The sequence below is a fragment of the Silurus aristotelis genome (assembly GCF_946808225.1).
Source record: "Silurus aristotelis genome assembly, chromosome: 11".
In the NCBI taxonomy this organism is placed as follows: domain Eukaryota; kingdom Metazoa; phylum Chordata; class Actinopteri; order Siluriformes; family Siluridae; genus Silurus; species Silurus aristotelis.
In genome coordinates, this window is record NC_139584.1 from 4,920,874 (window position 1) to 4,939,085 (window position 18,212).

The 18,212-nt window shown below is 37.6% G+C and overlaps 1 protein-coding gene across 2 annotated transcripts in view; it reads left to right on the plus strand.

Annotated features, from left to right (window-relative positions):
* Window positions 1-758: 758 nt before the first annotated feature.
* sh3gl1b (SH3-domain GRB2-like 1b) overlaps window positions 759-18,212 on the plus strand; it is a 34,154-nt gene continuing 16,700 nt past the window's right edge. The window contains exons 1-3 of one of the 2 annotated variants that reach the window (XM_083555048.1): window positions 759-1,251; window positions 14,666-14,734; window positions 17,755-17,827. In XM_083555048.1, coding sequence (XP_083411174.1) covers window positions 1,207-1,251; window positions 14,666-14,734; window positions 17,755-17,827 — 187 coding nt within the window. In that variant the 5' untranslated portion in view covers window positions 759-1,206. The remainder of the gene's footprint in view (window positions 1,252-14,665; window positions 14,735-17,754; window positions 17,828-18,212) is intronic. The other variant, XM_083555047.1, reaches the window with a different exon arrangement.

The window sequence follows — 18,212 nt, forward strand, 5'->3', positions numbered from 1 at the left end:
TTATGTTTAAAGTCACATAAAATAATTATGAATTATTAAAATCATAATACAGCAACTAAGATTCAAGGTTTGAGGTCAGAGCTCTATATCAGGTCATTTAAGGCTTTGTTTAAGCCTAGGTAAAGCATATCTTCATGAGGTTTTGTTAACAGTGGCATTGTTATGCTGGAACATGTTTGGGTCTCCTAGTTCATGTGAAGGGAAATGTTATGCTACTGCATCCAAACGCATCCTATACAAATGTGTCTTCAACTTTGTGTTTATAGTTCGGGGAAAAGGCCTTTATGGTATGTGTGTTAGCGACCTGGTTAAGCTGTTAGCTGTGTTCAAATAAAATAGTTAGCCATGTTTGCTAGTGAATGAGTAAACACAAGGTAACTGTTGAGCTATCTGTCTGTCTGTTGAGCTTTTAGTCAATCCATCCATTAGGCCAGCTTCATCTATCTATCTATCTATCTATCTATCTATCTATCTATCTATCTATCTATCTATCTATCTATCTATCTATCTATCTATCTATCTATCTATCTATCTATCTATCTATCAAAGCTGTCCATTACCTGCAAATTTAAAGCTCAAACGTTTTTTCTTTCCTGTTTTCTTCATTTAATTCTTTCGTTCTTTTTCCTTTCTTTCTTTCTGGTTTTCCTTTCTCATTTCGTTTAATTTCCAGTTCGTGTCCGTGTTCTAGAAAGAACCAGCTCGTACACGGCTTGTGGCCACTAGAGGGCGTCGTTGTCCTCGATATCTTCCCAAGCAGCGCACCGCACCGCGCATGCGCAAGGAATGGTAACTCCAGAGTACAGGACCGCTAGCTAGGCTTTGCTTTGGCTCCATTGAGCTGTAAAGAAAAAGAAAAAAGCAGGACGGCGTATTCTGCTTGGCCTGTTTAACGGTATTTTCCACGGATAATTAAAAAAAAAAAATAATATATATATATATATATATTTTTTTTTTAAGAAAGATAGCAATTTTGGAAGGATAAACAAGAAGAAGGAGGAGAAGAAGCCGAGAGGGTTTGGGAAGAAGCCCGCTCCTCTGGATGTCGCTCAGCTAACGTTAACATTGGATCGGGTTTCTGCGCCTGTTTAACTCATTAACTCTTTTTTTTTTCACAGTGTGGGGTGATTTTATTTTATTTATTACAAAAATTAATAATAAATAGTTCAAATTCCTACTTCGAAAAATAACCCGAAGGATCCAAAGATGTCTGTTGCGGGTTTGAAGAAGCAGTTTTACAAAGCAAGCCAGGTCTGTTTGTTTGTTTATCTGTTTGTTTGTTTGTTTATATCCTTCTTTTTACTCTATTTTACTACCTATTAAATGTTTTCAAACACCTAAAAGAATCCTGTAAGCAATCTATCCTTATAACAATCCCAAGAAGCTGTATAGAGCGTTAAGTAAGAGTTAATAACAGGGTTATAACATTGCATGAATCTATACAACATATAGAATATACAATCCATAAAACAAGCACAAGTATGAGCAATCCTGCCAGATTCAATCTTAAATCCTGTTTAATCTCATGTTCCAGTGAAATATTGTGCTTTAAGGCCCAGCTGAGCTCCTGTGAACTAATGAACACTGTAAAAGTGCATATGAGGGGTTTAGTAAGCGGTTTAAAACCCTGTATAACTACCACAACTTACAGGGTTAATGGTGACCTGTAGAGGATTAACACTGGTTTTGAGCTTTGACCGGTCAGGAAAAAATATGTGCCACGTTTGCTCAAACCGGTGTGAGACAGAAAAAAAATAAAAAAAGGAAAGATGTGTAGATGTGGGAAAACCTGTAGCTCTCAATAAATCATGTTTTTATTAGTAACACACCTTTTTATAAAAACGTCCCTCTTTATTGAGAGTAGGTTTGGGTTGGTCATGTTTGCAGAGCGGTTAGATGTTGAGTGGGTTGTGGGTTTGAAACTAGTCTTATCTCGCCTTGCCTTGGCTTTGCCTCGCCTCGCCTCGACTCGACTCACTCGGACGCCCACTTCTGCACTGTTGTAGATGTTTATAAAAAAAGATTTTGTTCCCTGGTCATTTCTCAGAGAATTGAGAAGTGACACGTTTACGTTCAGTTCGGTTTCTAGTGGTGCATAAATTGGATCGATTTCTTGTTTGTTTTTTACATAGTACAAACAAAAGTCAATAAAAAATAAGATAGATATATATATATTTTTTTTATCAGAGTTGACCATCGTATCTCCCAAATATCGTAAGTCATAACAATAAATATATTTATATATTAATATTCATGTATACGTATGTGTATATATGTAAAGTCATCCCCCGTAACTGCGTTCTAAGACCCCCTGCGAGTTCTGAAAATCTGTGAATTTTGGACACACTTTACAATAGGGTCATCAGAACACATCCCCATCTTAAGGTCAGGACTACCTGTATATATACATGCACATGCACGCAAACATCCGTTAGGATTTCTGAGCTAGAAACGACTTAAAGTATCATCCCACTCGTTCTTATTCGGTCTCTTCCGTGCGGATCCGGAAATATCAGTCACACAGACGCTGAGGCGTGTAAAAAAATGTTGTCGAAGTCATCTATCATTAAGATACACCGGTCACAGCATAACGACATGCAAGGAAAGATAATAACGAGAAGTCGCAACGAAACTTGGTAAACTGAATAACTTGAAACTTGAAATATTATCTAACGAAAGGTTCCACAAAACTCTACAGGTTTATACGCAGGTGTTTTTGCGGAAGTTTCTTAACAAACCCATATAATTATAAATGATAAAAACATCTTCCAGACTTATTTTTGTCACATCGCTCTTTCCTACACAGAGGCGATAATACTGCAATTATACAGGCGGTGCTCTTGCAAGCACACAAAAAAAACACCTGAAAGTAAAAATTAGTGACTTTTTTGTTATCGTTAACATCCGGCCGCACCAGGAAAACATTTTTGGAGTTACTTTATCTATATATCTATCGAGTGGCAAAAAAGCATCCCATAACTGTATTCCCAGGTCATTGTCCAGCCTCTAGACTACATGCACACACACACACACACACACACACACACACACACACACACACACACACACACACACACACAACAGTATGTGTCAGATACGCTGTATGGACAAAAATATTGGGGCACCTGACTTTTCCAGCTTTATGTGCTTATTTCACAAACTGTTAGCACACAATTGTATAGGAAGACTTTGGATCTGGTGGTGTTAAATTTTACCTTGACCTGAGCTAGAAGACCCAAACTTGTTTCAAGCATGACAATGTGCACAAAGTCAGCTCCATGAAGATATGCTTTGCATGGTTTAGGGTGGAAGATTTTGTGTGGCCTTCAATAGAGCACTGAATTCAACAAGACCTATGGGATGAATTGGAACGCTGACTGCACCCCACCCAAGGCCCCCTCACCTCACCTATATCAGTAAATCTCCACAAGCACATTTCAGAGTCTAGTGGAACATCTTCCCAGAAGAGTGAAGTGTATTATAACAGCAAATGGGGACGAAATTTGGAATGAGATGTTCCAGGTGTCGACAAACATTTGTCCGTATAGTGTATTTAGCATTTGAAACCAGTTATTCCTCGTAATCACTGTAACCACAATTGTCTTCTGTTGCCTTGGAAACATATCTGATTTGGTTGTACTTGGTGCAAAAGTATTTGCGAGCATTTGTCTGACTCTGACGTCTAACAGTGCAGTTTGCTGTATGGAATCTGCCTGTGTTTTCCCTGGTCCCCAGGGGGTGTGGCTGTTATCATTGTGACTGTCTTATTTAGGGGTCTTAGCGTCATTATGAATGTTTTAGTAAATAAATGTGTTTAGGAAAAATGTGTTCCTTTTCGCTGCAGGTGTTTTGGCCAGTTAAGAAAATTCCACCACGTTATTTGCATCATGTGCAAAATATTCCAATATTCCAAAATGAAATCAGATTTAGTTTATTCAACATGTTTATGTGCATTGAATAAAGGGAATAATCCATGTTTATACTGTCCAATCAGTAATCAGATTTTTCTCTACGCTTGGCTTTACATGGTTCAATTAAAAATTGAAATTCTTTCTAAATTCCAGATTTATGGGATCTAATAAGTAATCAGATTTCTTTTCTAAGCTTACATAAGTTGCAACAGTTATTAGATTTCTGTTCTAATCTTCACCTTTGCACGGGTTAATCTGTAATCAGATTTCATTATAAACTCCCATGTTTACACAGTTAATCAGATTCATTGTAAAATTCAGTTTACATGGTTCAATTCATGGTCAGGTTTCTCTGTGAATTCCAGATTTACAGGATTGTCAGTAATCAGATTTCTTTCTAAACGCTGTTTACATGGTTTAAACAGTACTCAGATTCCTCTCTAAACTACAGGGTCACAAGTTTAATAAATAATCAGATTTTTTATCTAAACGTCTGTAGTTTACATGGTTTGAACAGCTATCAGATTTTTATTATAATGTCCAACTTTACACGGTTTAATTCAGTAATCACGTTTCTTTCTCAACTCCCCTGTTTACACAATTTATCCGGGTTTTTTTCTAAACTTGGGTTTACAATCTATACTATAATCCATTTTATTTCTAAACTACAGGACTATGTGGTTTAATCAGAAAGCAGATTTCTTTCTAAACTTAGGTTTATTCAATTTAGTCTCTTTCTTTCTGATGAAGTTTAATCAGTAATTAGTTTTCTTTCCAGGAACACAGTGGGCAAACTGCCAGTGCTGTTACATTTTTTAACACTTTTACTTTGACTTAATTCTGGTGTAAGTACATGTTTCAGACTACCCCCCCCAAAAAAAAAAATAATAATAATAAAAATAATCACACCTAAACACACCCATTTGCCTAAATGTTGTTTCCAGCTGTTTGGGACAAAAATCCAGGACATAAAGTGCGTGGTAGTTTAAAGCCACACATTTAGAAGAACATCTGATTATTTCATGAATAAATAAAATTGGGGTCAAACAGATTTTTGGGGTGTGTGTCACGCCTAAACTCCCACTTCCTTTCTGCTGATCATAGCGGGAAATGGAGCTGCCTAACCGCTTCCCAACTTCCTGTCAGGAATAGACTCCCTAGTGGGTGAGAAAGAGAGAGAGAGAGAGAGAGAGAGAGAGAGAGAGAGAGAGAGAGAGAGAGAGAGAGTGTCCTACAGAAAGCAAGAGGAGAGTTGAGCAGGACAAAATGGAGCCCCGCTTTGTTGTTTGGCTTGAGGCCAAAGATGAGCTGTGTATTTGCTAGTGAACGGATGTGTGTTGTGTTTTGTGTGTGTGTGTGTGTGTGTGTGTGTGTGTGTGTGTGTAGCCTGTCAGACTGATTAGACTGCAGTGGTGCTGCATGCAGTTCGTGCCAGAGTTCCCTTATAATCAATACCGCTCAGGGGAAAGAAACACTGCCAAAGACAAACTCGGTCAAACTACAGTCCTGGCTGTTAGTCTTTTACTTTCCTATGGTGCTTCGCTGCATTCCACACAGATTGGGTGCACGTTAACGTGCCGCACGTACACCAGTTACACACTTTCATGTGGCTAGTTCATGTAAAATCATGGGATGTTTTAAAGAAAGTCAAATACATTACTGATTTTTGATGAGGATCATTTTGGGAGACAAACAGTGGTGAAGCGTAACGAAAATAAATGCAGTTAGTTTTTCCTCGTTACTGTACTTTACTCAAGATTTCCGTTTGGGGAGACGTTTACTTTAAATGCACTACATTTCAAAGTCGAATTTTTTTTTTACTCAACTACGTTTCGCAAAATCAGTCGTTCTTTTTTATTTATAAGCCGATAAAAACATAACCAGTCAAACACAAGCCACCAATCAGGGTCGAGCGTGCCCTCCGTATTAAACTTGTTTTGATTGCCGCTCGGCAGTGGCGGATTCAGGCATTGGTGACATGGGCATCTTGCTGCGGGGCGGCACGGGGCATCCATGGAAAAAAGAAAAAAGTCGATCGTTTTTTTTTTTTTGTTTGTGTTTTTACCATCATTTGCACGCTCATATCATGTCACGGTCAATGAACCAGGTCGGGACACGCAGTGGAGAAGTTCCCTCACTCAGGAAGGAGAGGCGGGGGGTGGGGTGACGTCACTTTAGTAAGGAGAGTTGAATCCAAATTAAAATAATGGATGACACAAAAAAATAAACTCTCAGGAGCCCAATCCAAAAAAAAAAAAAAGAAGTAAGCTGTAGGGGGGAAAGATGCAAAAGATAAAGGTGTGTATGAAAAGGTCCTGGACTGAGTTCAGTAAGGGAGAATCTCCAGAGCAGCTTAAAAGGCTCATTTAAAAGACATATAAGGATATAGATGTTGTAGGTATCTTATGGCTGCAATTAGCCAAAGAGTTTGATCAATTTTGCACAATGATGTATATTTAATTGTGCAATAAATGCATTTAGGGTGATATTTGTGCATTAAATTGGAGCTCTCAGAAATGTATCTAAATTTGTGGACTGCTCTGAGAACATGTTTAATTCGTTCTGTGTCGGTAGCTGAAGCAGAGAGGAGCTTTTCAAATCTGAAACTAATCAACAGGGAGACGTTGGGTCGTGGCGTGGTTCACCCAGGGCCTCATTCAAGATAGAACCACCATTGGCACTTGGTGGCATCTACTTATCAACAACATACAGTTCAGCGTCAGTTCAACAGCAAGCAGAACATTCTGAGAGGAATAAATGATGGAAGAAACTCCTGACTCGAACTCACCCCAACACCCGTGGACTCATTGTATCAATTTCTTTTTTAAATTGTTGAAAAGAAGGTTTTGGGCTCATGGTAATTTATTAGATATCAATAAGTGTTTGACTTATTTATCTCATTCTATTAATAGATCAGTGTGCTGAGAGTAACTTTCATTAAGCAAGAGTCTTGTGATAAAAATTTCATTATATCCATACTAAATTATAGTACTTGGATACGTAAGTACATTTGAAGGCAAATACTTCTGATTAAAATTCTATACACCCTGAAGGTCGGGCTACATAAACTAATTTAAAAAGAAGTAGAACATGAAGAATAACATGCTTATGGAAGGAGTCTCCAGTGTCATTCAACGCCAGAAAAAGAAAAATAGTGGCCGGAATGTTTATAGCTGCACACTGGAACTGACTTGTTTCAAGGGTATAACTTTAAGCGTAACTGTAAAATGAATACTAGCGTGTAGTTGTTAAGGGTGTAATGTATTTGAGATGTGATAATGTAGGATACAGGATTATAAGATGTGCATACCAGAGCCGTGGGAAGGTTGTAGCCCAGTGGTTAAGGCATTGGACTCTGAATCAAAAGGTCATAGGGTCAAATCCCAGCACCATCAAGGTGCTACTGCTGGGCCCTTAATCAAGGTCATTAATCCTTAACCGCTCACTTGGAGGTCGCGCTGGATAAGGGCGTCTGCGAAATGCCGTAAATGCTAATTCTCAGGGTTATAGCACACTTCCGGGTTTCGTTTTGTGTTGCCATGTACCATCTTTGTTTTGATTCATATTACATCTCCACCCCTGTCTTATCCCTTACATGTGTTAATTATTCACAGCTCTTTCTATTCTCCATTGTGATTAGTCCATGTATACAGTGCATCCAGGAAGTGCTCACAGCGCTTCATTTTTTTTTCACATTGTGTTATATTACAGCTTTATTCCAAAATGGAATAAATTCAGTTCACTTTTCCTCCAAATTCTACAAACAAAACCCCAGAATGACAACGTGAAAGAAGTTTGCTTGAGATCTTTGCAAATGTATTAAAAAATAAAAAAACGAAAAAGAAATCACATGTACATAAGTATTTACAGCCTTTGCTCAATACTTTGTTGAAGCTCCTTTAGCACCAATCACAGCCTCAAGTCTTTGAGTTTGATGCTACAAGCTTGACACATCTATTTTTTGGCCAGTTTCTCCTATCCTTCTTTGCAGAACCTCTCAAGCCCCTCAGGTTGGATGGGGCGTGTCGGTGCAGCCATTTTTTCAGATCTCTCCAGAGATGTTCAATTGTATTCAAGTCTGGGCTCCGGCTGGGCCACTTCGAGGACATTCACAGAGTCGTCCTGTGTCCACTCCTTTTTTTTTTTTATCTTGGCTGTGTACTTAGGGTCGTTGTCCTGTTGCAAGATGAACCATCTTTCCCTCGATCCTGACTAGTCTCCCAGTTCCTGCCAGTGAAAAACATCCCCACAGCATGATGCTGCCACCACCATGCTTCACTGTAGGGATGGTATTGGCCAGTGCTGCCTGGTTTCCTTCATACATGACGCTTCGCATTCAGGCCAAAGAGTTCAGTCTTTGCTTTTCATGGTCTAAGAGTCCTTCAGGTGCCTTTTAGCAAACTCCAGGTGGGCTGGAGGCTGAGGAGTGTCTTCTGTCTGGCCACTCTACCATTCGGGCCTGGTGGAGTGCTGCAGAGATGGTTGTTCTTCTGAAAGGTTCTCCCCCCTCCACAGAGAAATGCTCGAGCTCTTTCACAGTGACCATTCGGTTTTTGGTCACCTCACTGACTAAATCCTTTCTCCCCTGATCGCTCAGTTTGGCCAGGCAGCTCCGCTCTAGCTCCTGGTGGTTCCACACTTCTTCCATTTACGGATGATGGAGTGTGCTCATTGGGACCTTCAATGCTGCAGAAATTTTTTCTGTTTCCTTTCCCAGATCTGTGCCTCGATACAATCCTGTCTCAGAGGTCTACAGACAATTTCTTGGACTTTATGGTTTGGTTTGTTCTCTGACATTTACTGTTTAATGTTTACTGTTTACATGCTGTTTTTTGCACCTCTTGACTGCTGCTACTGCTGTTTTTTTGCACTGCATTGTGTCTGTTTATATATACTCCCAGTTATAGTTTTTTACCGCTCTCTTTGCACAGTACTGTATAATCAGAGTATACAGTAGGTTTACTGGTCGGCGCTACCTTGGGCTATGTGTTTTGTCTTGTGTTATCTGTCTGCACTGTCTGTCTGTACTGTACTGTTTTTCGTCTGCACAGTTTGCACTTTATGTAGCTTTGTGTTGTGTTGTAGCTCTATGTTGTTTAGTGTAGCACCAGGGTTCTGGAGGAACGTTGTCTTATTTTTACTGTGTACTCTGTACCACTCTGTACCTCCATTTCTATATAGTAGAAATGACAATAAAAGCCTCTTGACCTCATGACTTAACTTGTTAACTGTGGGACCTTCTATCATGTCTAAACAACTGAATTTACCACAGGTGGACTCCAATCAAGTTGTTGAAAGATCTCAGGGATGATCAGTGGAAACAGGATGCACCTGAGCCCAATTTTGAGTGTCATAGCAAAGGCTGTGAACACTTATTTACTTGCGATTTTTTCGTTTTTTTATTCTTAACATATTTGCAAAGACTTCAAACAAACTTCTTTCACGTTGTCATTACGGGGTCTTGTTTGTAGGATTTTGAGGAAAATAATGAATTGAATCAATTTTGGAATAAGGCTGTAACATAACAAAACGTGAAAGAAGTGAAGCGCTGTGAATACTTTCCGGCTGCACTGTATATACCTCATTTGTGTCCGTTTGTGATTTGCAATATTTTATTTTCAGATTGCAGTGCGAACAGAGCCATTTGCTTCATGTTTCACACCTTACCGGTTTTTGATCTTGTTTTGGTTTCTGACTTATCAGATATATAAAAAGATCTGGAGATCAAAATTGTGTAACAAACACAATAATATTAATCGAGCGGAATTTTCTGAAATCTGGCTTTGTTTCTGAGTCAGCAGAAAATCGAATAAACGATTTTTTATCATGTTAAGCGGTTCCTGTGCCTCTTCACTCTGCGGTTTTGCTTTTTAGCAAACGCATTTACACACGGCTGATTACACTAGTCATTAACAGCTCTAGCGGTCAGGAAATGAGTCAGGTGGGACTTCACACACTCACCAGATTGGCTTTTCTATTCTGTAGGGGATTTCTGTGCCACTCAATTCTTTACACGATTATGCAGATTATGATGCCTCTGAATTGACTGATGGTTAAGTAGATTTATACCATGCACTTTCTGATATCAATATATCTTTCAGATGTTACGAACACTGTTGTTTAATTGTGGTGCTTTTTACGATCCACTTCTTCGCTTGAATTTGAACAAAAAATTCGCAGTTTTTCCACTGACATTTTATTAATCTTATAGTGGCTGTGCATGGCAGATTTCTCTGAACAAATTCACTTGTGCTGGGTTCTTTTTTTCTGTAAGAAACAACAACAAAAAACAGCATTTGAGAATGCAAGGTTATGAATAAATGCATAAGATTTAGCTAAAAACCACAACAGTGACTGCTGCTATTTGCTGCTGTTATTTGCTGCTATTAGATTTAGCGTTTGTTCAATTGAATCCATCACTATGTCGCGAGCGAACCCAGCCATTAGGGTTGCACAAGCCAGTGCACTCTTAGTGCCGGTCCCAAGCCCGGATAAATGGGGAGGGTTGCGTTAGGAATTGCATCCAGCGTAAAACGGGACATGGGCTATATCGTTAGGAGAATGCTAAGAATGATTGTTGTTGTTGTTTGTTGCACCAGGGTTCAGAAGGAACGTTGTTTCATTTTACTGTGTAATGCGTCAGCTAAATATGGTTAAAATGACAATAAAAGCCTCTTGACTTGACTTGATGAGAGAAGCAGAAAGAAGAAGAAGAAGACTGTGTCACGAGCGATTGCTAACCTGTAACTTAAGCCGCCCAACTAATTGATAACGACGTGTATAGTGTGTATGGTGTGTGTATAGTAATGTGTATAGTGTATTGTATGTATGGTGTATTGTATGTATGACGTGTATAGTGTGTATGGTGTGTGTATGGTAATGTGTATAGTGTATTGTATGTATGGTGTATTGTATGTATGACGTGTATAGTGTGTATGGTGTGTGTATAGTAATGTGTATAGTGTATTGTATGTATGGTGTATTGTATGTATGACGTGTATAGTGTGTATGGTGTGTGTATGGTAATGTGTATAGTGTATTGTATGTATGGTGTATTGTATGTATTGTGTGTATGGTAATGTGTATAGTGTATTGTATGTATGGTGTATTGTATGTATGATGTGTATGGTGTGTGTATGGTAATGTGTATAGTGTATTGTATGTATGGTGTATTGTATGTATTGTGTGTATGGTAATGTGTATAGTGTATTGTATGTATGGTGTATTGTATGTATGATGTGTATAGTGTGTATGGTGTGTGTATAGTGTATTGTATGTATGGTGTATTGTATGTATGACGTGTATAGTGTGTATGGTGTGTGTATGGTAATGTGTATAGTGTATTGTATGTATGGTGTATTGTATGTATGACATGTATAGTGTGTATGGTGTGTGTATGGTAATGTGTATAGTGTATTGTATGTATGGTGTATTGTATGTATGATGTGTATAGTGTGTATGTTGTGTGTATAGTGTATTGTATGTATGACGTGTATAGTGTGTATGGTGTGTGTATGGTAATGTGTATAGTGTATGTATGTATGGTGTATTGTATGTATGACGTGTATAGTGTGTATGGTGTGTGTATGGTAATGTGTATGGTGTATTGTATGTATGATGTGTATAGTGTGTATGGTGTGTGTATAGTGTATTGTATGTATGACGTGTATAGTGTGTATGGTGTGTGTATGGTAATGTGTATAGTGTATTGTATGTATGGTGTATTGTATGTATGATGTGTATAGTGTGTATGGTGTGTGTATAGTGTATTGTATGTATGACGTGTATAGTGTGTATGGTGTGTGTATGGTGTATTGTATGTATGGTGTATTGTATGTATGACGTGTAAAGTGTGTATGGTGTGTGTATGGTAATGTGTATAGTGTATTGTATGTATGGTGTATTGTATGTATGACGTGTATAGTGTGTATGGTGTGTGTATGGTAATGTGTATAGTGTATTGTATGTATGGTGTATTGTATGTATGATGTGTATAGTGTGTATGTTGTGTGTATAGTGTATTGTATGTATGACGTGTATAGTGTGTATGGTGTGTGTATGGTAATGTGTATAGTGTATGTATGTATGGTGTATTGTATGTATGACGTGTATAGTGTGTATGATTTGTGTATGGTGATGTGTATGGTGTATTGTATGTATGATGTGTATAGTGTGTATGGTGTGTGTATAGTGTATTGTATGTATGACGTGTATAGTGTGTATGGTGTGTGTATGGTAATGTGTATACTGTATTGTATGTATGGTGTATTGTATGTATGATGTGTATAGTGTGTATGGTGTGTGTGTATAGTGTATTGTATGTATGGTGTATTGTATGTATGACGTGTATAGTGTGTATGGTGTGTGTATAGTGTATTGTATGTATGACGTGTATGGTGTGTGTATGGTAATGTGTATAGTGTATTGTATGTATGGTGTATTGTATGTATGATGTGTATAGTGTGTATGGTGTGTGTATAGTGTATTGTATGTATGGTGTATTGTATGTATGACGTGTAAAGTGTGTATGGTGTGTGTATGGTAATGTGTGTAGTGTATTGTATGTATGGTGTATTGTATGTATGACGTGTATAGTGTGTATGGTGTGTGTATGGTAATGTGTATAGTGTATTGTATGTATGGTGTATTGTATGTATAATGTGTATAGTGTGTATTATGTCAAGTCGAGAAGCTTGTATTATTTATATACATACATTGTGTGTGGGTGGTAATGCGTGTAGTGTACGGTGTATGTATAGTGATGTGGTTTAATGTTACAGGGTTTATCAAACTGGTTTTCTCTATTCAACACGTCAAGACGCATCATTCCTCTTTTCACTCAACAGGAACAGACTTTTAATTATTAATCGTGCTCCTCATTCGCCATCTGACAAGCACATCCCAGAGCACAGACGGTGTGTGTGTGTGTGTGTGTGTGTGTGTGTGTGTGTGTGTTCATCTGTACTGGAAAATACAGACAAACACACAGGTCAACTCAGGCTTGGTTTACTGCAACTTTTGACCTGTGCAGATTAAACAGTTTTCTCATGATGGAAGTTAATGTGTTTAATAGATTTTCCTCGGCGTATCTGTTTCAGGGACCGCAAAGCCATCCATATAAATGTATTCATTACCTGTTGTAATGCATTTATATGGCATTACACATCATTCTAATGATTTGGGAATGATTTATGCAGTATAGAGCACATTATATAGGTAGTTTGCAGAGTAATCAGCGGTCTAAAGAACACACTGCTCCTAAACACCTATAATCATACAGTTACAGTATTATACAGCGTGAGAGAGCCTAATTCCTGACCTTCACAGGGGCATTATTATGCTGGAAAAGGTTTGGGTCTGAAACTTTAGGTGAAGGGAAAATATAATACTACTGCATCCAAAGGCATCCTTATACAATTGTGTGCCTCCAACCTCATTCTAAGAGTTTGGGGAAGAAGCACAAATGGGAGAGAGAGGATGAAACACAGGGCACAGGGTTCTTTCCATCACAGCGTACAAATACATCATGACTTCAGCTTTTTGAGAAAAAAAAAGGGGACATGAAAGAAAACTTTCACTTAATAGCCACCCACATAGGCGAAGACAGGCAGAGGGTGTCAATACTTTAATCATTAGCAAAAATACAGAGCAGTGTGAGTGTGAGCCTCATCAGAAGATGGTGGGAACACTGTTGTGTAATAGTGGAGAGATAGCCAGTGTGTGGGATCGAAACTGAAAATAAATTGGCTGTTAAATGTGAAAGTGAAATCTGGCCCTTTTTTATTTTTTGGGTCTTGAAAAAACTGGGCACTGTATGTGTGTGTGTGTGTGTGTGTGTGTGTGTATATATATAAAAGTTTTTGTTGCTATGTGTCCAGCGTTTTAACCGTGTTTTCTTTTTCCACAGTGACAGGTTTAGATCACAACGCAGCGCTAGGACTCAAAGCGTCCTGTAAATGTGGCTTTGCCAAACACGTAATTAAAAAAAAAAAGTGCAGACCAGCAAAAAAAAAAAAAAAGCATGTTGTTTGCATTAGTCTCTAAGCACATGTTTGGAATTAGCTTTTATATGACGTGGTCTCGGAAACATGCAGCAGAAATAAAACTGAGAGGGCGAAAGACGAAACATAGTGTGTTCAGAGAGAGCAAATGGTTTGCTTCTTCATCGATATAAATCGTCCTTATCGATATCATCTGAAAGATGTGTGTGGGGTCGATTTGTTTCAGGGAAAGTTCACGATGAATGAAGAATTTAGGGGTAATGACGGACAGCAACATTCAGTTACCAAACTCATTCAGAGCAATGCAGATTCACATTTAGCCACGCCCACAAAATGACATAAAAGGACAATACGGCTGTGTCCTGTTGCGTTCTTTTGTTTTTTTCTAGTACTCATGTCTGTCTTTCTTTCCAGCACTCGTTTTTTTGTGATTTATAAATATTTTTAGATTGTTGTTTTGATATTTAATCAATGAAAACATTCTCTTTGTCTGTTTTTTATTTATTAATATACTCATTTATTGATCATTTATTCAAATAATCCAATTGTGCAACTTTTTGAATTCTGGTTTTGGGTTTTATTAAAGTTTTATGAAATCTTCATTGTTTCTCCTCCAGTATCGGTGACCTTGTGCACAGTATAAACATCATTCACTTCTTTGTGGTTCTTGACACTGAGTTTGTGATGCTGCTCCGTGTTGGTTTGAGGTGTTAAGGTTTACACTAAATGCTGATGAACTCTGTCTGTCTGCAGATGGTGAGTGAGAAGGTTGGTGGAGCAGAAGGAACCAAGCTCGATGATGATTTCAAAGACCTGGAGAGAGTAAGAATCTTTGGTCTTTCTTTCTTTCTAACTCTTTTTTTTTCTTTCTAGCACTCATTTCTTGTGTTCATGTTCTCGTTTTAAAGAAAGACAGTGCTTGAATTCTTCCCTACTTTCTTGAATTAAAAGTGCTTGTTGTTTTCTTTCTTTCTTTCTTTCTTTCTTTCTTTCTTTCTTTCTTTCTTTCTTTCTTTCTTTCTTTCTTTCTTTCTTTCTTTCTTTCTTTTTTTCTTTCTTTCTTTCTTTTTTGACTTAAGAGTGCTAGATGCCTTTCTTTATTTCATTCTTGAAAGTGCTTATTTTCTTTCTTTTCTTTCTTTCTTTCTTTCTTTCTTTCTTTCTTTCTTTCTTTCTTTCTTTTTTTCTTTTTTCTTTCTTTTTTTCTTTCTTTCTTTCTTTCTTTCTTTCTTTCTTTCTTCTTTGACTTAAGAGTGCTAGATGCCTTTCCTTATTTCTTTCTTGAAAGTGCTTGTTTTCTTTCTTTCTTTCTTTCTTTCTTTCTTTCTTTCTTTCTTTCTTTCTTTCTTTCTTTCTTTCTTTCTTTCTTTCTTTCTTCTTTGACTTAAGAGTGCTAGATGCCTTTCCTTATTTCTTTCTTGAAAGTGCTTGTTTTCTTTCTTTCTTTTTATTTTGAAGAGTAATTACTTTTTACCCTTTCTTTCTTTCTTTCTTTCTTTCTTTCTTTCTTTCTTTCTTTCTTTCTTTCTTTCTTTCTTTCTTTCTTTCTTTCTTTCTTTCTTTTAATCTTTCTTTCTTCTTTGACTTAAGAGTGCTAGATGCCTTTCCTTATTTCTTTCTTGAAAGTGCTTTTTTCCTTTCTTTCTTTTTATTTTGAAGAGTAATTACTTTTTACCTTTTCTTTTTTCTTTCTTTCTTTCTTTCTTTCTTTCTTTCTTTCTTTCTTTCTTTCTTTCTTTCTTTCTTTCTTTGTCTTTCTTTAATTTAGTGCTTGTAGTATTTATTTCCTTCTTTCTTTCTTGCATTGCTTTTAAAATGTTCTTGTTTTGTCAGATTGCCAGTAAAACCTAAATTATTTCTTGTACATTTCTGCTCAAGTATAAAGTACAGACACACTGTCTATAGAAAAGCTATTTTGACATTAAAAAAAACCTTTAGGATCCACGGAAAAGCATTCGAGACAGCGTTTACTACAAGTTTACAAAACAGAAAACAACTGGCCAGGATGCAATCTAAATACAAGAAACGTGAAACATGCAGAGTTTTAGGAAATTGTTCCAAGACATATTCATATCGTAACAGTTTCTTGCTAAATTATTGTGGATATGGAGCGAAACTGATTTACCCCAAATTCAGAGCTGTCACAGAAAAGGGGGTATCAGTGTTGAGCCTTTCACTGTTTAATCTGCAGAAAGATTCAGGTGGAAACAAAATGTTGCACACAACTTGGTTCTGAACTGCACATAGTTATTACTTGGTGTTGCTGATGTAATAGGAGTATTAATATGTAATGGCACTGTAACACACACCGCCGGGGGAAATGTCAGCTGTACTTAACTCACTGCTCTTTGTGGTGTGTCACCTGTTACAGTCATTCATAACAGCTGCCTTACATGTGCCCACACATACACACACACACACACACACACACACACACACACACACACACACACACACACACACACAACATGTAAGCTTTAAATCCTTATCTGTTCTTTGTGTGTGCTTCTCCGAGTTTATAAGAATTTGAAGAGAATTAAGTTAAATTGAGGTGAAAAACATAATGCATAATTCAATTATTGATTTGAACCTGCCCACGCATTAACTTCTGCTCTGCTCATTAATATCTGTTCTATGGTGACTCCTTTAAATTGATATCCATGGTAATCTGGGTTACATCCCTGTTAATTCAGTACGATCTGAAAACTTGCAAAATGTTTACAAAAAATCTCTCTATACCGAAACATCTGAAAACTCTGATATACCTACATGTGTTTTTCACATTTATCAACAAAATGATAACAAATCCTTCCATTTAATCTGGACCAAAAAGTTCTCAGTGTGAACAGAAGTGTAATGGATGAATTTTGTATTCAGTTGAACATGGTCATGGTTCACAACTAAGATTTGTAGTTTTATGTTTTCACAAAATTTAGACCAGAAGTTACAGGAGGAAAGGAACAGAGCGAACAGCACAGCAGCCATTTTATTCATCAAAACAAGGATGTTCACGATTGTAGCATTGTCTAGTTTCAAATAGAAAAAGTTAGTTGTACAGTGGTCCCCCGGTTATCGAACGGCTCGGATATCGAACATTCCGGTTAGCGAACGGTTTTCCGAACGAAATTTCGGTCCGGTGAACGAACAAAGTTCCAGTTATCGAATGCCACCCACGCTGCCCAACCCAGCGCAAGGGGAAGAAACTGCTTCCACTTCAACCATCGCTGAGTAAGCATCTATCACAAATTCTGTTTGTGAACAATATTAGTGATATTTAGCGGTAAGTACAGTAATCATTTTGTTTCTTACTCTTGTAAAGTTGTTAATTTATACTTTTACCAACACACTTTTACCAACACTTTTAGCCAACACAAAATACCCGCAGAGATCGGGATAATCTGGCAAAAGGCAGTCCATAAATAATATCCACGGTGCTTTATGGAGGAAGCCCGATTGGGATGAGCTCAATGTGGGCGGGGCACACATGAGCGAAGGAAAAGGGCATTCCCTGAAGCACCGAGGTATGACAGCCACCAAAGGGGGCATGGCAGAGGGATTCTTGACAGTATTAATACGGCTAAAAACAGGAAAAAATTGTTAATTATTGAGTTTGGGAACGGATTAATTGGTTTTCCATTATTTCTTATGGGATAATTAGGTCCGGTTTTCGAACATTTCGGATTTCGAACGGTTTTAAGGGACGAACTAAGTTCGATAACTGGGGGACCACTGTAGTATGAAACCATTTTTGTGCTAATTTGTTGTAGTGACTCTTATTTCCTTTCATTCTTCTTTTAAAGTATATTATTTATTTATATTTATTTGGGGTTTTTTTTTCCCAGAAAGTGGATGTGACCAGCAAAACTGTGGTGGAGGTAATTTCTAAAACTTCGGAATACCTGCAGCCCAACCCAGGTAAGAGCAAGGCTGAGGTTAAATATTAAACATAACACATTTCAATGTTGGGTTTTTATCACTTAGAAATAATACATTTTATAAAAAGAAATTATAATAAAACGATCCAGTAGGTTTTTCATACATTTACTATATGTACACACTATATGTTCAAAGTATGTGATCATATGTGTTCCTGAAACTGTTGCCACAAATTTTTCCTTAACTTGTACTAGTAAACTCAAACCCATTCCAGCATGACAATTCTCCTGTGCACAAAGCCAGCTCTGTGGGGTACTGGTTTAAATGGGTTGGAGTGGAAGATCATAAGTGGAGCTCTGATTTCAACCCTATTGAACACTTTTGGAATGACTGCACCCCAGGTCTTCTCACTCTACATCAATAT